A 22170-nucleotide genomic window follows, 5' to 3' on the forward strand; every position below is an offset into this window, starting at 1 on the left:
TCGGCAAAGACAGAGGTTAATTGTTTATGGATGTTTAAGGATATCTGTATCTTAGCTTATCACTAAGCTAGTTGAGTAGGAACTTCAGTAGAGTTTATAGAATTAGTTTAGAAAAGTTACTTTAAAAAAATAGCATAAGTCACAGTACATTCAAAGAACTAAGTGAAACCATGTCTGAAGAACTAACGGGGGCGTCTCTGGTGGCTGAGTGGTAAAGAATCCACCTGCCAGTGCAGGAGACAAGCATTTGATCTCTGATCTGGGAAGATCTCACATGCTGTAGAATAATTAAGCCCCTGCCCCTGAGCCACATCTACTGAGCCTGTGCTCTAGAGCCCATGAGCCACAACCTGCTGAGGCCACGTGCTGCTATTTAAGCCTGCATGCCCTTAGAGCCTGTGCTCAGCAACAAGAGAAGCCGCTGCAATGAGAAGCCCATGCACTGCAACTAGAGAGTACCCCCTGCTCGCCACAGCTGGAGAAAAGCCCACACAGCAAGGAGGGCCCAGCACAGCCACAAATAAACAAGCAAAATTAAAAGAAGGTATAAGAACAGTGTTTTACCAAATAGAGAATATCAGTGAAAGAGACAGAAATTATGAAAATCACCAAACAGAGATTCTGCAGTTGAGAAGTATAATAACTATGATGAAAAATTCACTAGAGAAAACTCAATATCAGATTTGAACAGGCAGAAGAATGAATCAGTGACTTGGTAAGATAGGTCAGTTGAGATTATCCAGTGTGAGAAACAGAATTAAAAAAAAGAATGAAGAGAGGTCAACAGAATCTCAGAGTCCTATGGATTACCCTCAAGCAATCTGTTTTACACATAATGAGAGGAAGAGACAGAAAAAGACTGAAAAGTATTTGGAGAGATAATGGCCCCAAACCGGTCAATTTAAGGACTCCTGTTAATCTGTGCATCCAAAAAACTCAAGGAAGTCCAAGTAATATAAATTCAAAGAGATCCGTGTCTAAATACATCATAAGCCATCAAAAGACAAAGAATGTTAAAGCAGCCAGCATGAGTTATGTACAAAGTCTCTTCAATAAGACTAATAGCTGATTTCTCATCAGAAGCCATATAGACCAGAAGGCATTACAATGACATATTCAAAGGCTGAGGGAAAAAAACCTGCCTACCAAGTACTCTGTACCCAGCAAAACTTCAAAAATAAAGGAGAGATTAAGACATTCTCAGATACTCAAAAAATAGAGACTGCATGGCTAACAAACTGACTCACAGAAAATACTAAAGAGATTTTTCAAGATGAAATAATAAATAAATAGTAACTCAAATCCAAAAAATAGAGTAATAATGAAAAAATAGAGTAATAATGAAAATAGAGTAATTATGAAAAAATAGAATAATAAAAGTAACTACATAAGTTAATACAAAGACAGTAGAAATGTATTTTTATTTGTAGTTCCTTTTTCCTCCTATATGACATAAAAGACAAATGCAAAACAATAGTTATAAATTTATGTTATTGGACACAAAATATGTAATGCTATAACTTGTGAAAATAGCATAAAGAGGGGAGGGGACAGTTACAAAGGAGAAAAGTTTATATATACTATTAAAATTGGTACTAATTTAAATAGATTGTTGATTTATATTAACATGTGAATGTTAATTCCCGGGACAATCACTAAGAAAATAACTTTATATATAGCAAAAGTCATCATAGGAATTAAAATGATATACTAATAAATAGCTATTTGACACAAAAGGGGCATAGTACAACTGAAGAGCAAAAAAAAGCATAAAACATTGAAAACAGTAGAAAAATAGCAGACTTAAATCCTACAGTTTTAGTAACTACATTAAATGTAAGTAGATTATACTTAGATAGGCAGAGATTGACAGATTGGCTAAAAAGACATAATTTAACTGTATGCTGTCTACAGAAGCCTCACTTTATTTTTTTTATTAAAGTATAGTTTATTTACAATATTATATTAGTTTCAAGTGTATAGCAAAATGATTCAGTTTTACCTATATATATTTCTTCCAACTATTTTCCATTATAGTTATTATAAGATACTGAGTATAGTTCCCTGTGCTATACAGTAGATCCTTGTTTTTTTATCTTTATATATAGTAGTGTGTATCTGTTAATCCCAAACTCCTAATTTACCCCCGTCCCCAGCTTTCCCTTTGATAACCATAAGTTTGTTTTTTTACATCTATGAGTCTATTTTTGTTTTATAAATAAGTTTGTCTGTGTCATTGTTTTTAGATTCCACATATAAGTGATATCATATCATGGTTGTCTTTCTCTGAAAAAGACTCTATTTTGATAATTTGGTGGTAGTTCAGTGGTTAAGACTCAGCACTTTCACTGCCGTGGACCCAGGTTCAATCCTTACTCAGGGAACTGAGATCCCACAAACCATGCAGTGAGGCCAAAAAAAAGAGACTCACTTGAGATCCAAAGATAAATTAGTTAAAAGTTAAAGGATGGAATAGACTATGATTCTGTAAATAATCGCAAAGGAGGGCTAGAGTGTCTATTAGGAGACAAAATAAACTTCAAAAATTGTTATTAATGACAAAGAATGTCATTTTATAATGATAAAAGAGTGAATCCATCAAGAAAATATAACAATTATAAAATGTATATGCACCTAACAGCAGAGTACCAAATACATAAATCAAAACTAACAGAACTGAAAAAAAACCACATTATTAAAGGGAGAAATATTTCAAGCCAATAGCAGAAGGTCATATATTGTATAATTCATTTACATGAAATTCCCAGAATAAGCAAATCCATATAGACAGAAAGTAGATTAGTGCATGCCAAGGTAATGGTAGGGGATGGGAAAATAGGGCGTAACTGCTACCATATGGAAGATTTCTTTGTGGGGGACAAAAATGTTCTAGAATTAGATATCAGTATTGGTTGTGAAAGTACTAAGAACTACTGAATTGTACACTTATTCTAATTGGTGAATTTTCTGTTTTGTCTCAGTTTAGATAAAAGGGGGGCAGCAACGGTATAAAGGAAAAGACTGTGTAAAGCTATAAAGATTTGGTAGCAGGCGTAAAATATATTGTTCAGGCAGGAAAGGATGGAATTAGCATGGTGGAAGTTAAATTAGTGATGCAGACAAATCTGAGAAAGTCTCTAAAATTACAGAGGAGAAAGAAGAAAGTGAAAATGCTGTGAGGGACTGTCTGGTGGTACGGTGGTTAAGAATCTGCCTGCCAGTGCAGTGGCCGTGGATTTGATCCCTGGCCTGGGAAGATTCCACATGCTGCTGGAGCAGCTAAGCCCATGTGGCACAGCTGCTGAAGCCTGCACACCCTCGAGCTGGCAGGTTGCACCTGCTGGAGCCCGTGTGCCTGGAGCCTGTGCTCTGCAACAAGAGAAGCCCCTGCAGTGCAAGGAAGGGTGGCCCCCACTTGCTGCAGCTAGAGAAAGCCAGCCGACAGCCACGAAGACCCAGCACGCCCAGCAGCAAATAAGAAGATGGTGCAAAAGATGAGGAGAGACACAAGAAACAGAGCTGAGTCAACCAAACCAAGAATTTCACCTGTAGCTGAGGAAAAAGGTAATATTCAAAGGCTTAACTGAGGAAAACATCCCTCTCCTAAAAAAGGGAACACTGAATGCAGATTGAAAGTTATCGTAAAAACCCAGGCAAAAATCAGTAGAAAGAGACTGAGATACATACCAGAAAAAGATTTTTGAGTATTAAAATAAAAGGGAAAAAAATCCTTTAAATATACAGTTGAAAAAAGAGAACAAAATTAAATCTGATATCAGGCTTATTTGAAGTGCTAAATGTAAAAATAATGGAACCAAGTCTGTGTTTACTGGGAAAATTATATAATTCAAGGATTAATAAACCCAGTGCATATTGATTAAGCAGTGTAACAGTGAAAAGACATTTTCACATGTATACAAGAGCTAGAAAGTATATTCAACCTCTGTGCCTTCTTGAAAAATTTACTTGAAGACTCATCCAGCTGAAGAGATGAATCAAAATGGAGAATTCATTACAGAGAAATGAAGCTGAAAATGACTGGTGGTGAACTTTGAAGGCAGTTTAACACAACACTCATCTAAATAGAAATTTTAGTTATACAGTGAGGGGAAAATGTCAGAAGTTAATTTTAGAATGAAAGGCACAAAAAGAATAAACAATTGTATTTTTTGTCTTTAAGAGACTAAAGAGGTTTCGTTTTATTCATGACTTGGTTTTCCTACAACTAATGATGCTAAGAGCACAGCCAAAAGAAGAAAAACTAAATTGGACTTTAATAACCTAACTTTCGCTACCCCAGAAAAATTATCAGCATAGTAAAAAGTTTGCTAACAGAGTTGAGAAAAAAAATTTGCAGTTCTTATATATCTGATAAGAGATTAATATCCTTAATGTCTGAAGAACTCTTACAGCTCAACAACAAAAAAACAGTCTCATTTTTAAATGAGCACAGCATCTAAAGAGACATTTCTCCAGGAAAGATATACAGATGGCCAAAAAGAACGTGAAAAGATGTTTTACATCATTAGTTATAAAGGAGATGCAAGTGAAAACTATGAGGAGATACCCAGTAGGATGGCTGTTATGAAACAAAAAAGAACAAGGATTGCAGGAATATGGAAAATTGAAACTCTTTGGGTATTGCTAACGGTAATGGTAATGGTATAGCAACTATGGAAAACCGTATAGTGGTTCCTCAAAACATTAAACGTAGAATTACTGTGTGATCTAACAATTCTGCTTTTAAGTATGACCCAGTATTCCTGACAGATACTTTATCGGTGCTACATTTTCAGGGTTCTGCAAAATAAACATGTCCCCTCTGCTTATGCTCAAGTGGGGAGGTAGATGTGAACAAATAGATACAAATAAGTGCATAAATTACAAATGATGCATTAAGAAAATAAGGGTTCTAAGAGAATAAGAGGATCCAGTTTAATTTTAGGAGCTCATGAAGACCTTGCTAAAGAGATCTAGAACATATAGGTAAATTAGGCAGACAGAGTGAGGAGTGAAAGTGCTCTGGCCAGAAGGAACAATATGGGCAGAGCTCCAACCGGGAAGTTTGATGCATTTGGCAAATGAGAAGAAGGCAGTGTGGGTAGAGCAGAGCTGTGACTACAGTTGGTTAAAGATAGGTAGGCTCAAGATGAGGCAGCATTGTGTTAACTATATTAAGGCATTAGAACTTTCTTCCAGTTGGCAATTACGGTTTGATTTACATCTGTAATTTTTTCATGCTGCTACGTGGAGGATGGCTTATGAATGAAAAGTAGGGAGTCAAAAAGTGGAAATGAGGATACTGGTTACCTAAAGACTGTTGCAGTAGTCAGTATCAGAAAGGGTAGCGTCTAGGATTAGAGTGATGATGATAGAGATGGAGAGAAATGGAAACATTCAACTTATTTTTTAGGAAATAGTTCCTCCTGGACTTGGTAATAAAATATGGAGAGTAAGGGAGAGGAGGCTAAAAAAGAGAATGCTTTCTAGTTTTCTAGAATAAGCAACTGGGTAAAAAAAAAAAAAGGTGACATTTACTGAGATGGAGAAGCCTGAGGAAGAAGCAGATTTGGGAAAGATGGTCAAGATACCTGCTTTGGACATGTTAAAAATGAGACTTCTGCATCCATGTGGAGATGTTAAATCTGCAGTTGAGTTTAGACAGAGTTGGTTTACAGATGTGTTTGTAGGCAAGTGCACTACATAGAATATGGCACATCATAAACATAGGCTATTTTTTATGAAAACATCCAGGTGGGTGTAAAGATTCCAAATCTCCTGTTAGAGTTCTTGGCTCTCTTCCTGTCCCAAACATTGATCTGTACTTATTTTGATACATTTTACAGCTGAACACAGATGCAGGAAAATAAGTATGCATACACTCAATGGCATATATATATTGTGTGGCTGCACTCTCTTTCAGCTGCCTCTTGGTTCCAGTGAGGTTGATTCTCTTTTATATATACCTAATGGCACCCCACTCCTGTACTTTTGCCTGGAAAATCCCATGGACGGAGGAGCCTGGTAGGCTGCAGTCCATGGGGTCTCACAGAGTCGGACACGACTGAGCGACTTGACTTTCACTTTTCACTTTCATGCATTGGAGGAGGAAATGGCAACCCATTCCAGTGTTCGTGCCTGGAGAATCCCAGGGACGGGGGAGCCTGGTGGGCTGCCATCTATGGGGTCGCACGGAGTCGGGGACACGACTGAAGTGACTTAGCAGCAACTGCCCTCAGGAACTGTATTCTTCCCCACCTCTGAAGCTGACATAATCACCTCTCTTGGAGAATAAAGGGAAGTTGTGAAAAAAAACCTCATGTACAGTTGTTTGTGTTGTTCCATAATACATAAAAGCTTTTTTTTTTTAATGAGGAAAGGAAGTCTTTTTCTAATTTTGCCACCAAATTCTTGGCTTTCTGTGCATTGATGCCCAACAGAAGTATAGACAGTTTTGGAGGAGGAGAGAGATGGCTTTATTCTTTTCATTGTCCAGCAAAGGGGAAAAGACAGCAGGCTAGTGTCTTAAGAACTACGCCCCTTTTCTTTGGGTATTAGGGAGAGAATCAAAATTAAGGTCTTACATTTTAAAAAATGTATCTGTTTGCTTTTGGCTACATCTTAGATGGGCTGTGTGGGCTTCTCTCTAGTTGTAGCCTGTGGGCTCAGTAGTTTGCGGCCCAAGGGACCAGTTGCCTCAAGGTACACCACTTCCCCATGGCTCAGACAGTAAAGAATCTGCCTGCAATGCAGGAGACCTGAGTTTGATCCCTGCATGGGGAAGAGTCCCTGGAGAAGTGAATGGCCACACACTCCAGTATTTGTGCCTAGGGAATTTCATGGACAGAGGAGCTTGGTGGGCTGAAGTCCATGGGGTCACAGGGTCAAACTTGACTGAGTGACTTACACTTTCACTTTCATGTGGGATCTTAGTTACTGGACCACATCACCTACATTGGAAGGTGACTTCTTAACCACTGGACCACCGGGGATGTCCCTTGTATTTTTTTTTTTCCTTTGCAAAATTTTAAAAAAGGCCACAGCTGGCATCAGGCAGCTCAGCGACTGGGCCTGCCTCTCCCTCCAGTTATTGATCCTAACCTTTTTGGAATGCAGAATGCTACTGAGTGTAGGGGGAGAAGAATGCCAGGTGCAGAGTACAATTCATATGGAGTCAGAGAGTAATTAGCTTTGTTTGGCTTTGTGAAGGAGAAGTCTAGCTGCACGTGTTAGCAGTGACAGTAAAGAACAAGCCGAGATCGCTCAACTCTTTCAGGCCTGTTTACGTTGTTTCCCCAGCCTGTTCACTGTTTCCTTATTTTCCTTGTTTATCAGAAAACTCCTATTTTTATTTAAGAAAAGTGTCATTTCTATTTTTGCTACAACAGTTTCTCCCCCAAATGCTGTAGAGGCTAGTTGTGTCCTAAGTACTAGAATCTGAAGCTCAGAAGAAAGGCTCCAGCTAGAGATACATATTTGTTGGTCATCAGCATGCAGTTCTATACATTGGTGATTGGTGAGTTCATCCAGGAAGAGAAGAGAACCCAGTTCTGACCCCTTCAGGAACTCTTAACAGTGAGAGTTTTAGTTGAAGAAAGGACAATGAGGATTTACCTGAAGGATAGGGAGCGAATGAAAGTGATGCCACAGAAGTAAAGAAAAGCTCAATGGACATACAACCCAGAGGGCTTAATAGGATTCTTACAGTCTATCCTCATGACATATTTATATTGTACTAATGGACTGATATTTGTGGTGGTGGTGATTTAATCACTAAGTCACGTCTGACTCTTTTGCATCCCCAGGGACTGTGGCCCATGAGGCTCTTCTGTCCATGGGATTTCCCAGGCAAGAATACTAGAGTAGATTGCCATTTCCTTCTCCAGGGAATTGCCCCACCCAGGGATTGAACCTGCATCTCTTGCTTGTCAGGCAGATTCTTTACCACTGAACCACCTGAACTGATACTTGGTTTTTTGGCCATATACCTTTTCGGTGCTTACAAAATGCATGAGATATGGAGTATCAGATAAGAAGGAAAAAAAAATTTTGTAGAAGATAATTCTGTAGTTACCACAAACTCTTATATATCCAGATATGTTCTTTTGCCTCTTCTTTGTGACATGGGTAAACTTCTTCAGTTCCTATATTAGTGGATTTAATGATGAAATGTATTTTAAAAGAAAAAAAAAATCTTACATTCAAATCTTACATTTATCACATAAAATTTTCCTTATAATATTTTATATTATTTCACATTAACCTTCCTAAAATGTGACTGATTGTATTTCCCTTTATTATTACCCCCTTTAGTTTGGGATTCTATGCCCAGCTGAATTTTGTCCAAATTACTTTTTAATATCTCCCACGACTCTCTTTAATGTCTGACTACAAAAGTGTCTGATTTTCTTATTTACTGTTTTCCTTTTCTTTGCTAATACCATAACCTCTGCCTAAAATGCTTTTGTCTCTTCCTTCCTCTCCATATTTCAGAAAGTCCCTACTTGCAATCTGTTTCTCCTCGTCTGAAAAGATTTCTGAGCTAGAATTTGATCTTCCTTCTGAACTGATATTCTGCTTAATATGTCTCCTCTTATGTCATTTGCTTCTCCACTATATTGTTGCAGTATTGTACATTTCTGACAGCTTCAGTTTGACTGACGTCTCCTTCTAATTACCCTATAACATTCCCATGGTAGTGCCTTTTTTATAGAAGTGGTTTAAGAGGTAATTTTTTTTTGTTTTTCTTTAAATTCATATCTGTACTTATGTTAACTGTACTACTTTCCCATTTTTCTGTAGGATCCAATGATGCCATTGCTCCAGATTTCCCGGCTCAGGTGCTAGGCACAAGGGATGATGACCTGGCAGACACTGTTAACATTAAACATAAAGAGGGCATCTACAGTAAGAGGGCGGTAACTAAGGCATCCTTGTCAATGGGGAAAAAACCCTTTCAGAAAGATAATGCAGGTGACTGGAGTGGCTTTGTGTATTTTGTGGCCTTTTTTTTTTCCCGTATTCATCCTAAGTGGGAGTATTGTCCTTTCTTTTTTTCTACTTCATTAATGCGAACTTTTCTCCTAGGTGTTTCATTGGGTATGTACAAGAAGGAAAATATAAAATCTTTTTAAATGCTTCAAATTTTTGAAAATAATAAACTTTAGTTTCACTATGGAAACTATATTGCAGCTTTTAAAATGAAATTATATCCAATTAAATGTTTTAAAGACTAAAATCCATAGAAAGTCTTGATAAAATGCTTCATGAATTTATCTGTCAGATGGTATAAATATCTCATCAATTGGATTCTGCAGGAAAGTGTGTGGCTTACATGTTGTTTTGAATTTTTTAAAATTTTGCTGCCAGCATTTAAAAATAAGATTTTGGGCTTCCTTTGAAAAGTCAGACTATCTGGTTGCACTCAGCTTGTGTTCCTTCTTGGCAATAATCAGTGAACCCTGAGGCATGACTGTCCTCTGCAGAAAGGATGTACATTCTTCTGTTTGCATCTGTCCGCATGAGCCTCAGACTCACGAAGACTCAGTCTGCTTCATGCATCAATCTTGGGTCTTCATTCTTATTCCCAGATGAAGGCCCCAGCGTTTTATAAAAGCTTTTAATCTTTAGGAATCTCCTTGATGTTTTTTCCCCTTTGCATCACTGATATTGTGCTTCTTTAATTGATACACAGTAGTATTTATTAAATGAAAATTCCAGGAGCCACTGAAAACTCTACTTGTATACTTACACATGTTGCTTTGTTACATTTACAGTTTTTTATTCATGTTCATAGCTATTAGCCAGATAGGAGCTACTAATCTGGGGGCAGTATTCAAACAAGGGCTGCTGGCTTTATGTTCTAGTTTTGGCATAGTGTTAATGATTTCCTGTGATGGTGTTAGTGCTTTTATGAGGAAACCAGATAAAAGGCTGCTTGCTAAAGTGCAGACATTCTTCCATATAACTTTTTGTTGCACTCAAAAGCATTTTGAGGTCTTTTGAAATGAGATAAGCTCATCTGCCAGTTAGCACTGAGACTGCCAAGTAAATAAAAAGGCAAATATTTTTTCAAAATGTAGTTCATAAATGAAAACTCTCATATGCTAGCTATATACTAGTGGCAGTTTGGTTCATATAGGTAACCCTGTGATCCCACTGTTAGACACTTGTGAAGAAGCTGGATATGCAAAAACTGACAGGAAGCAAAAAGTAATAGACTAAGGGAACTCCGTTAGAAGTCTGCACAATGAACTTACTAACTGTAACTTACCTCGAGGTTGCATTTGGTAAGGGTGTTGTGTTTGAAATAAAGTTGGGCTTTGTTACCTGAGGGACCCCTGTAACTTCGCGCTTCTTATAGGGATCATCTGTTACTATTATTGCGGGTCTACTTCAGACTTAACATCCTAAGGGAAAGCCCTCCTGATTAACTGTGGGAGAAGCCCAGCCTTAGAACCTCTCACTTTAAAGGGTTAAGAAGAATAGGGAGAAGATACCTGCTGGAGAAAACTTTTGTATACCAGCTAAGTGAACCCATTAAATATATCAGAAATAAAAATCTCAGAATGATTGGAATATAAAAGTAAGAAAATCTGATAGGAAATAGAACGTAAAAAGAAGGGAAAAGAAAAAAGAAAACGAAAAGAAAATTCAAGATTGACTCCAAAGGGTCATCATCAAAAGACAGGTGTTCCCTACAGAAGATAGAGAAGGTAAAAAAGAAGAAATCAAAGGACTAGTATAGGAATAGATCCCCAAAGTGAAAGATACGAATTTTCATATTAATAGGAACTATTATGTACATAAAAATCCACATCAAAGCACATGACTGTTTGAAATTTTGATACACTGGCAAGAGGAGATTCCAAAAGCTTCCAAAGAGAAAACCATATAAAGAAAGGATATTAGACTGATGTTAAACTTTTTAAAAATAATACATGCACTATTGATATTACCTATAAAATAGATAAGTAATGAGAATCTACTGTATAGCACAGGGAACTCTATTCAGTGGTCTGTGGTGACCTAAATGAGAAGGAAATCCCAAAATGGGGGATATATGTATACGTATAGCTTGTTCATTTTGCTGTACAGTAGAAACTTACTGTAAAGGGACTATACTCTGATTAAAAAAAGGAAAGTAATACATGGGACTAGAAACTAAAGGAATAATGCCTTGAAATTCTGAGGGAAAATTATTCCATTGAGATTTAAGATCTAATTTTTTAAAGGGAAGCACAGAATGAAGGAAACGAGGTCAGCCTGGGAGAGTGGGAAGGGAGTTGCCGATGCAGCAGTGGCGCAGAAGACCTAGGTCCAGCTCAGACAGAGGACTGCAAGGAAGAAGTCAGGCTGATCGACTGCCTTACATAGTTGGCTGTATTTGGAAGAGATTTTCGATTCTGTTTCCATTTATAAGGATGAAGAAGGGAATGGCATAGAGAAACTTAGCAAATGTAAAACCAGGCAATTGTTAACTCGTCAGGAAAAGCAAGACATTGTGAAAGAAAATAAATATGATTACAGTATTCTAGTTGGTTTGACTGTAAATAACAAATATAACACCATCACATATGAACTGAATATTGATTATATCAAGACTCTTACTTACATAATATATAAACACTGAACATTAGTATAGGGTTAAGTCTTCAAAAGATAGAATGAGGAAATATGGCTGTGACAGGAAAGGTTTCTACAAGGTAAATCCCTATTGATCATAGAAGAAAATAAAAAATTTTCTGGAACTAAAAAGGATACAACAGTATGAAACATGTTATTTGGAAACAAGGCTAGTGATACTGGAAGAAATGACTAAATGAATTGGTGGTATTTGAAAACTTGATTTCTATTATAAGCTTAATGGAACTATTCAACTTTCTGATATTTTGATTAGATTACTGTTTATTTTGTGTTACCTCCCAAAACATCTAAAAGAGATGGAGAAAGATATATTTGGCAAATACTAACCAAAGAAAAGGTAGTGAGCAGTGTTAATATTGACAAAATAAAATTCTAGGCCAAAAAATAATATATATAATATATATATATACTCCTAGGAGTAGGAATACTCCTACTAATAATATATATTAATTATAATATATAATATGTAATATATAATTATATATTATATAAATATGTAATATTATTATATATTATATAAATATGTAATATAATTATGAAATTATATATAATTATGAATTATATATATGTATGCCTATATCTGTATATAAGAGTAGGAAATGGCAACTCTAGTATTCTTACCTGGAGAATCCCATCGACAGAGGAACCTGGCAGCTACAGTCCATGGGGTCACAAAGAGTCAGACATGACCGGGACGACTGAATGCACACACACGCATGCACACATGAGTTTCCCTTGCAATAAAAAAGGCTCAAATATACCAAGAGGCAAGGTAAAATTTGAGCTTATTTTCATGTACTCAAACTTGTATGCAGGAAAAATGACAGGAAGATATAGGTAAACCCAACAATTCGTATCCATCAGAAACTGAGAGATGCTGGAAAGAGGATTAAAGTGTATGTGCTTGGTTGAGGAGCCAGTTGGCAAAGCTACCATCTGTGAGATTTAAGATAGTAGACCTCTGGAATCCCACTGAGGTAGAACCATATGGCAGCACCATGGAAGCCTTGGTGGGTTCAGATAGCTGGTGCCCCTCTGGCAGGCGGCTGCCCATATCCCCGGGGGTGTGGTGTGGCATGCCTGGCTTGGTTTTGGACAGTGCAGTGCAGCCAGAAAGGCAGCCACCCCCTCACCTGTCAGGTACTAAACCATTCATAGATAACCTGCTTCTGAGTGGGGGTTTCCTAAGAAGCAGAGAAGCTCCCTTCTTGAGTTCTATTTAATGTCAGCCCTCCACACAAGGGTTTTAATAATAAAAAGGGAAAAAAATAAAAACAAAAAAAAGAGAAGATTTAAACAATGGAATTTTAAAATTTGATTTATTGGGAACTTTGCATTTTTTTAAAGAACAGGTGAAACACTTAGAAAAATTGATGAAACTGTTGCTTTTAAAGAATTGATATTCAAACAGAACAGCTTGTTTGACTACTGTAGCCAAATTAGAAATCAACAATAAAAAGTTGTAATAACAAAAATCTGTGTGTTATGGGTTGAATAGTATTCCCCCAAAATTCATGTTCACTGAGATCTTCAGTATGTAATGTTATTTGCAGATGTAATTAGTTAAAGATCTTTAGGTTAAATCATCCTGGGTTTAGAGTGGACCTTAAATCCAGTGATCCGTGTATTTATTGAATAGGAGAGGTTGACAAAAGCAAAGATTGGAGTTATGCTGCCTTAAGCCAGGGAGTACTAGGGATCATTAGAAGCTGGAAGAGACCAGGAAGAATTCTCCCAGATAACCTTTTGAGAGAGCATGTTCCTGCTGACACTTGACTCCAGATCTGTGGGAGAATAAATGTATTTTGTTTTAAGCCACTCAGTTGGAAATACTTTACTGTGGTAGCCCTAGGAAACTAATATACATAATATATAAATACTATATACATATACTAATACAATAACCATGTATTTGAAAATTTAAGACTGTAATTCTAAGTAACTCAGAAGTTAAAGTAATATTGGAAGTTGAAATATATTTAAAACTCTGATATCAAAATGTATAGAAGATAGCCAAAGTGATACTTAGGGTAAAGTTATACCCTTAAATATAAATAATAAAAAATTGAAATGGGAGAACAAATCTATAGGATTTACACTACCAAGTATCAAAACTTATTATAAAGCTGTAGTAATCAAGACGGTGTGATGTTGGCCCAAGGATAAACAGACTGACCAGAGCAGAGAAGACTCCAGAAACAGATTCACATATATATGGACACCTGATTGATGATAAAGCTACCACTGCAGTACTGTGGGGAGAAAGATGATGTTTTTAGTAAAATGATGTTACGTAAATTGTATATGGGGTGGGGGGGAAACACTGACCCTCTCCCCCACTTCACTGCTTGTCAAAATCAATTCCATATACTTCATAGATTTAAATATGAAAGGCATAGGTAGATGAAATAGATCAGTTTTCTGCAAGAAAATACAGAGGAGTATGTCTTCATAATCTTGGAATGGGAAAAGATTTATTAAATTGAATCCCCAGCCCCCCAAAATAGTAACTATAAAAGAAAATATTGACAAATATATCACATGAAATTAAGGTATTCTATTAATTAACCACCAAATGAGAGAGTAAAAGGCAAACCACAGGTGGGGAAGATGTTTTCAATACATATCTCACAAAGGACTTCTATCTAGATATAAAATCAACTGATACAAATGTGAAAAAGATGGGCAATCCAAATTTTGAAAAAGACAAAAGTGCTTGAATAGGTACTTTATAAAAGAGAAGGTCAAATAGCCAATGAACATATGCAAAAATATTCAACTTGATTCATCAGCAGGGATTTGCAAATTAGGATCACAATAAGATCTTTCTGCATATCCATTAGAATGGCTGAAATGAAAAAGTCAGTACTGTGCTGGTAAGAATATAAAACAAGCAGTATTTATTCACTACTGGTGAGAATGTAAATTTCGAGAGTGACCTTGGAAAGCAATTTGCCATTATCTACTAAGTTACACAGAGCAAATTGAGCAATTCTGATCCTAATTATGTACTCCACCAAAGAGGATGTGCGTGAGCACCAGGAGACACACGTGAATATTCTTTACAGCAGTTCTTGTAATAGCTTCAAACTGGAAATTACCAAATGCCTAGTAGTATGGATAAATTGTATTAACATTGTTGAATACTAACCAGAAAATGAGACTAAGTAAAGGACAAATATGTTTTAACACTTAATGGATCTTAAAAATACAACATGAGAGAAGAAAACAAGACATAAGGCTATGTGCTCTTTTTTCTATTTACAGAAAGTTCAGAAATATAAGTAGTCCGTTGCATTTAAAATGGGCTGTTAATTATCAGCCTGGGGGAGATTGGAAGAAAGAATGAGGAGAGCATGTGTACTTCTAGTCAGGTGTTTTTTAAATCCCTGGTACATGTTCACTTTTTTTAAACAATTCACTGAATTCTCTGTGCAATATCTGGTATATGTCTTCTGAGACATAATGCAAAAGGTATTTTTAAGATACATTTTTTAAAAACAAAAAATAAGTACTTAGAAATGACTCTAACAAAGGACATAGAAAATGATTAAGCTTCATTGAATTACAGTAAGGAACCCTAAGTAAATTCAGTGCATCACTACTCAAAATTCCAGTAGAGTTTTTCCTGGGACTTGACAGGGTGATTCCAAGTTTTTTTTTGAAAATCAAGAAGTATATTTAAAGAATAAGGTAGAGAACTTGCCATACCAGATATCAAAAGACTTACTGTGTGCATGTGTGGTGGGTGTGTGTGTGTGTGTGTGTGTAAAACATATTTAAGACCTAATATGTAGTAATAAACAAAAGTGGAACAATGTGTGTTGATCAGAAACACACCCATGAATGTGGAAACTTAATATATGCCACAGATGACATATCCTGGAGAGGGGGTGAACTAGTCAGTAGCGTTTTGGCCACTGATTATAGATGTAAGAAAAAATAAAATCTGATAGATCCCTGTGTGCTCTGTGCTTAGTCACTCATTGGTGTCCAGCTCTTTGCGACCCTGTGGACTGTAACCAGCCAGGTTCCTCTATCCATGGGGATTTTCCAGGCAAGAATACTGGAGTGGGTTGCCGTGCCCTCCTCCAAGGGATCTTCCCAACCCAGGGATCAAACAAACCCAGGTCTCCCATACTGCAGGCAGATTCTTCACCATCTGAGCCACCAGGGAACCCCCTACTGCAAACTAAGCAAAAGCGTAGTCCAAGTGATGTTAAATGTAAAAAGGGAAACTTGAGGCTTTTAGAATTGAGATGACTGTGTTCTGACTGTGAAATACTGGTTTATTAAATGAGACCTGCAAAGCACAGACCATGAAAGAAAAATAAAATAAATACGATATTATTAAAAAATTTTGTACACCAAAACACATCATAACAAAGACAAGACACAGTCTGAGAGAATATTTGCAGTTCATACAACCTACAAAGAAATTCTACAACAATGTTCATTATAATGCTTTTTAATATTAAAAAAAATAGAAATAGCCTAAAGTTTATCAACAGATAACTTGATACATTAATTGAATAGAATTCTGTGTAACATTAAGAATGAATGAATTAGAGTCATTATGAGTAAATCCTCCAATCATAATTTGGAGTGTAAAAGACAAGTTACTTAAAGGTACTCAGAGTATTATACCCTTTATATAAAGTTTAAAGAAGGACACATAAAACAATCCAATACATTAAATTCAAAAACATCCTTGAAATTGGCAGATTCTAAATTGAGCTTAAGGTTGCTGCTGAAAATGGTATTGAGCCTTCACATAGAGTATCTTTATCACTATATCTGTAATGTTTTATTTTTTAAGCTCTATGATAGACACATTGATGTCCATTATGGTGTTTTTAGTAATCTCTGTTACCTTTCTATTGCTTTGTTTAACAATATCTGTTTTTAGAGATAGAAAATGAATCTCTTATCAATCCATTGTTTAAAAAAATATATATATATATAACCATTATTAACTGCTTGGTAACTGTATCCTAGTTGTATTGGTGATTTTTAATTTATTTACCAACATAATTTTGCACTTGAGTTTTCTCATACACTTTAAAAACTCACACACAAAAAAACTCACTTTAAAAGACCAATTAAGTAGATAAATCTCAAGCAAATATGACCAAGAAAAAGGAAATAGAAAGTATTAGACAAATTTAACTTCAGGAGACTTTTAAAAATTACATAAGTACTATATATAAAATCTAGGTGATATGAATTTTTTCTAGTATTATATGAAATGTCAGAATTTGCCCCCTAAGTGACAAAAACTTTGAACAGGCCAAAGAACTTGAAAGGTGGTTCAGATCTACTTTTCTACTTTGAAAGATACCTGATCTGGACCCCCCCCCCCCCCCGCCTTTTTTTTTTCTTACTGTTGCATCAAATCAGCAAAGAGCAGATTTTATTTAAAATGATTGTACACAGAAAAATAGGGAAAGGTTTCCAAACTCCCCAAAACTGTCATGTGTTATGAAGTCCTCAGAACTGCCCCAGCTTTTACATGGTTGAGCCTATGAGATGCTTTTTTCCTCTAGTGTATAACGAGGTTTTGTTTTTGGGGGGGAGGGTGGTGTATTACTTTCTGGTGTTACCTTTTCCTTCTCCAGATGCTCAAGTTCTCATCACTGGGGATGAGGACCTCTCAGACAAAAACCAAGAAAAGGAGATCTACACTAAAAAGGCAGTGACCAAGATTGCTTACTCTGAAGAAAAAGAATCCTTGCAGAAAGATGCCACAGGTAGAGGAACTGAATTATCTGCCTTTTATTTTCTTCTGCCCTTCTAAAATGACTATATCAATAAATAGCAAAGTATTATCCAGTTGTCTTCAACCCTCCTCCATCTTGTTCATATCTGAAATAGAATATTAGCTGCAACTTTTGGTATGCACTGGCAGGTGAAATTAACATTTTTAAAGCTCTTTGAAATATTTTTGGAGAACTTTGTGTATATTGTACACAGATTAATCTGATTGCCATAAATTCACATAATGGATTTTTAAAAACACTACTGATAAAAATATTTGGTGCCATGAGATGCTAGCTCTTTAATAACATTGTCATACACAGGCTTTTGTTCTTCAGGAATTTAGCTTGTTTATTTCCTAACTACCTACTTAGTTAAAACACTTCAGTAGGACTGTACTTATTAAAAATGGCTATTCAAGTGTGTTTAAGTTAGGATTAGCTTTAGCTCTCAGAGATCAAAACAAAACAAAAAAGACATTGGCTTAAAGAAGATAGAATACCAGGTAACAAAGCTCTTTCTCTCCTGTTGCTTCAATGTTTTAGCCTCCATTCTGATACTGTAGCCATCAGACCCATATTCCAGCCAGTAGAAAGGAAAACAGGAAAAGAAAAGAGTATATTTCTTCCTTTAAATACTTCTCAAAATTTAAATGTATCATTCCCCTCCCATCCTGTTAGCCAGTTATTCACATGGTCACACCAACCTGTGATGCCAGGGAGGCTGGGAAATATAATTTCTATTCTTGTAAACATATGCCCAGCTAAGTCAGGTTCTATTTTAGGGGCAGAAGAAAATCAATTTCAGAAGACAGCTGGTAGTTTCTGCCACAGTTAGAAATATTGATACATACTTTGGAGTATAATTAGCCACTTCTCTTTTTTGTGTGTATTGCTTCTTTTTCAGAACTTATATGTATTCTGGGCAAAACTTCAAAAATTTACCCCCTTTTTTGCTGTAGCTAAATCAGTGCTTCAGAAGTTTTGATCATGTTAATCTCCACATCAAAAAGTTTTCATTGCCCTTAAAAATTAAAAATAAAACTCTTTAGCCTAGTCTTTCAGAATAGTAGAATTGGCTCCCAAACAACTTTTCAGTGCTTACAAATTCTATAATCAAATAAATTATATAATTGTTCTGTTTCTTAGATGTTGAGTTGCTTTGCTGATTCCATTTTTTTCATATGTAGTCACCTTTCCCCAAGCTGTCTTTCTCTTTCATTCTCAGTGTTTACCCATCTTAACTGTCGTCTCACGCTAGTGAAAGTGAAAAGTGAAAGTTGCTCAGTCATGTCCGACTCTTTGCGACCCCATGGACTTGTCCATGGAATTCTCTAGGTCAGAATACTGGAGTGGGTAGCCTTTCCCTTCTCCAGGGGATCTTCCCAACCCAGGGTAGCTGCTTGAAAGGTATTTTAAAATAAGGTTTGTCAACTTATAGTCTTCTTTTTCCTGTCTTAGGTTCCAGTACTGCTGCTGCTTCACAGCACTCAACTCAACTACAAGACACAAAGACTGACATTAAACAGAAAGAGGAGATCCATAGTAAGAGGAAGGTTACTAAGGAAGCCTGGTCAGAAGAAAAGAAATCCTTACAGATAGATATTGCAGGTAATGAGATTGGGTGGCAGGGTGGGAGCTATAAGAGAGAGAGAGCATGTGTGCCCCCAAGCACCAATGTCCACATGTTTCCACTTAATCCCGGTGAGCATTGTTGTTCAGTCACTAAGTCATGTCTTACTTTGCAGCCTTGTGGACTACAGCACGCCAAGCACCCCTGTCCTTCACTGTCTCCTGGAGTTTGCTTGAATCATGTCCATTTATTTGGTGATGCTATCTAACCATCACACCCTCTGCTGCCCCCTTCTCCTTTTGCCTTCAGTCTTTCCCAGCATCAGGGTCCTTTCCAGTGAGTTGGCTCTGCATATCAGGTGGCCAAAGTATTGGAGTTTCAGCTTTAGCATCAGTGCTTTAGTGAATATTCAGGGTTGCTTTTCTTTAGGGTTGACTGGGTTGATCTTCTTGCACTTCAAGGGACTCTCAAGTTCTCCAGCATTACAGTTCGAAAGCATCCATTCTTCAGTGCTCCGCCTTCTTTATGGTCCAGGTCTCACATCTGTGTATGTATGTTAGTTGCTCAGTCATGCCCGACTCTTTGTGACCCCAGATTCTTCTGTCCATAGAATTCCTCAGGCAAGAGTACGGGAGTGGGTTGCTATTCCCTTCTCCAGGGTATCTTCCTGGGATCGAACCTGGGTCTCTGCATCACAAACAAGTTCTTTACCATCTGAACCACAAAGGAAGCCCCACATCCATACATGACTATTGGAAAAACCATAGCTTTGACTAGAAGGACCTTTGTGGCCAAAGCAATGTCTCTGGGTTTTAATATGCTCTCTGTGGTTGTCATAGCTTTTCTTCCAAGGAGCAAGTGTCTTCACTCAACTCTTTCACCTTCATCAAGAGGCTCTTTAGTTCTTCTTCGCTTTCTGTCATTAGAGTGGTATCATCTGCGTGGAGGGAGGTGTGAAGATATTTCACAAAAAAGGAATTTTCCTGGGCTGTAAAACATGTAAAGAGTTGCCATTTTTGATAATATTATCCATTTAATTACTGATGATAAAAATGAAGTCTCAGGTTTCTTTGCTGAAGAGGTTAATAATACCTCTCTATCAGTTTTATAAGAGAAAAAATTAGAGATAAAGCATATCTTATAATATTCCACACATAGCAGGCAATGATAGATAGCAGCTGCTGTTATAATCCCAATAACCAGAGTGCCTTCCTCAAGGTCATACAGCCAGTTTGTGGCAGAATCCAACCCAGAATCTGGGTCTTTTGAGCCCGAGTCTCTTGAAGTATTACCATGCCAGTCTGGGCACTAGGCACACAGCATGAATCCTTTATACAGGCAGTGAATTTTCTGAATCTTTATATAAACCATTCTTTTTTTTTTTTTTATGGCAAGGAAAGTTTGCTTGCTTTTGGAGGCTAGCAGACCAGGGGGAGGGTGGATGAGACATGTCCAAAGGCTGACTCCCCCATTGACAACCAGTGGGTAAGAGCTTTTAAAGGCAAGTTTCAGGGTGTATACAGGGAAATAGGGGACTACATGCAGAAACTGCAGTCAGCTCTGACAGTTGTCTTGGAAGTGGTCATGCAGTGGTTTGATCAGCATCATCTTGACTGTTTTAAGTATAGTTAATCTTCAGTTCCAGGGTCAATTTGTTCCCATTTCTTTGAGGCCGTTCTCAGAATTGTAGCAGCTTATTTCACGGATAGTCTGGCCATCATGTAGTTAACTTCTCCCACCTTCCCATCTCTGTGGAAAGGGAGGCTAAGCTGACGGCCTTGTAGTCTAGGAAAGGCTTGGGGACTGCCCACTCTTGCCTAACTGCATCCCTGACCTATATAAACTGTTGTTTCCTTCAGTCTTTGTTTTGTATATAAAGAATTAAATGTGAATACTATTTCTAAATGGAATGCAGATATTTTGAAAGTACTTCAGAATCTTTTTTTTTTTTTCCTTCTTTTCAGAATCCAAATGTCATTCGGAATTTGAAAATACTACCCATTCTGTATTCAGGTCAGCAAAGTTTTACTTTCATCATCCAGTGCACCTATCAAGTGATCAAGATTTTTGCCATGAATCCTTAGGAAGAAGTGTTTTCATGAAGCATTCTTGGAAAGATTTCTTTCAACATCATCCAGACAAACAAAGAGAATACACTTGTCTTCCTTCCCCTTGTCAACATATGGAAAAGACTAAGACAGATTATACCAGAATACAGAGCCTCAGTATCAATGTAAACTTGGAAAACAAGGAATTGAAGCATGCTTCTAAAAGTCAGGCTAGAGATTTTCCAAAATCTGACAAACAAATTAATGATCTAAAAAGGGATCCTAAGGCCACCCCAGAGCTAACAACCGAGCACACTGTGAGTTTGAATGAGCTCTGGAACAGATATCAGGAACGACAGAAGCAACAGAAACCTGAGTTCAGTGCCAAGAAGGAACTTTCCTTGGTGGAGCGACTTGATCGTTTGGCTAAACTTCTTCAGCATCCCATCACACATTCTCTTCAGCCCTCAGAAAGTACACAGGATGACAGCAGAGGGGAACAAGATGTTAAGGAATGGGGTGATAAACAGCAGCAGCAGAAAAACAAGCTTCAGAAAAAGAAACAGTATAAAAGCCTGGAGAAATGCCATAAAAACACAGGTGATCTTAAAAAAAATAAGATTCTTTCTACTCATCAAGCTGGGAGGTCCAATCAGATTAAAATTGAACAGTTTAAGTTTGATAAATACATTCTGAGAAAACAGCCAGGTTTTCATTATATAAATAACACTTCTTCGGATTCTAGACACTCAGAGGATAGTGAGCTGCTCACAGATACGGCCACCAACATCCTTTCTACCACCACTTCTCCTGTGGAATCAGATATATTGACCCAAACAGATAAGGAAACGACTTTGCATGAGAGGAGCAGCTCAGTTTCCACCATTGACACTGCCCGATTGATCCATGCTTTTGGCCATGAAAGAGTTTGTTTGTCACCCAGACGAATTAAATTATACAGCAGTATCACCGACCATCAGAGGAGATACCTTGAGAAGCGGAGCAAGAAAAACAAGAAGGCATTGAATACAGGTTATCCCCAAATTACTTCAGAGCACACCAGAAGGAAACACATCCAGGTACATGGCTACAAATTCCATCTGGCAATGTGACTGCCTTTTTCATGGACTTCTTTAGTTCAGCTTTG

General features: G+C 37.1%; 1 protein-coding gene across 1 annotated transcript in view; it reads left to right on the top strand.

Moving 5' to 3' along the window:
• Nucleotides 1–22170, top strand: part of ALMS1 (ALMS1 centrosome and basal body associated protein) — a 189251-nt gene that overhangs the window by 128617 nt on the left and 38464 nt on the right. The window contains exons 14-17 of the mRNA XM_068972319.1: nucleotides 8803–8973; nucleotides 17265–17396; nucleotides 18864–19013; nucleotides 20940–22102. Coding sequence (XP_068828420.1) covers nucleotides 8803–8973; nucleotides 17265–17396; nucleotides 18864–19013; nucleotides 20940–22102 — 1616 coding nt within the window. The remainder of the gene's footprint in view (nucleotides 1–8802; nucleotides 8974–17264; nucleotides 17397–18863; nucleotides 19014–20939; nucleotides 22103–22170) is intronic.

Source organism: Capricornis sumatraensis, chromosome 1, assembly GCF_032405125.1.
Source record: "Capricornis sumatraensis isolate serow.1 chromosome 1, serow.2, whole genome shotgun sequence".
Lineage (NCBI taxonomy): Eukaryota > Metazoa > Chordata > Mammalia > Artiodactyla > Bovidae > Capricornis > Capricornis sumatraensis.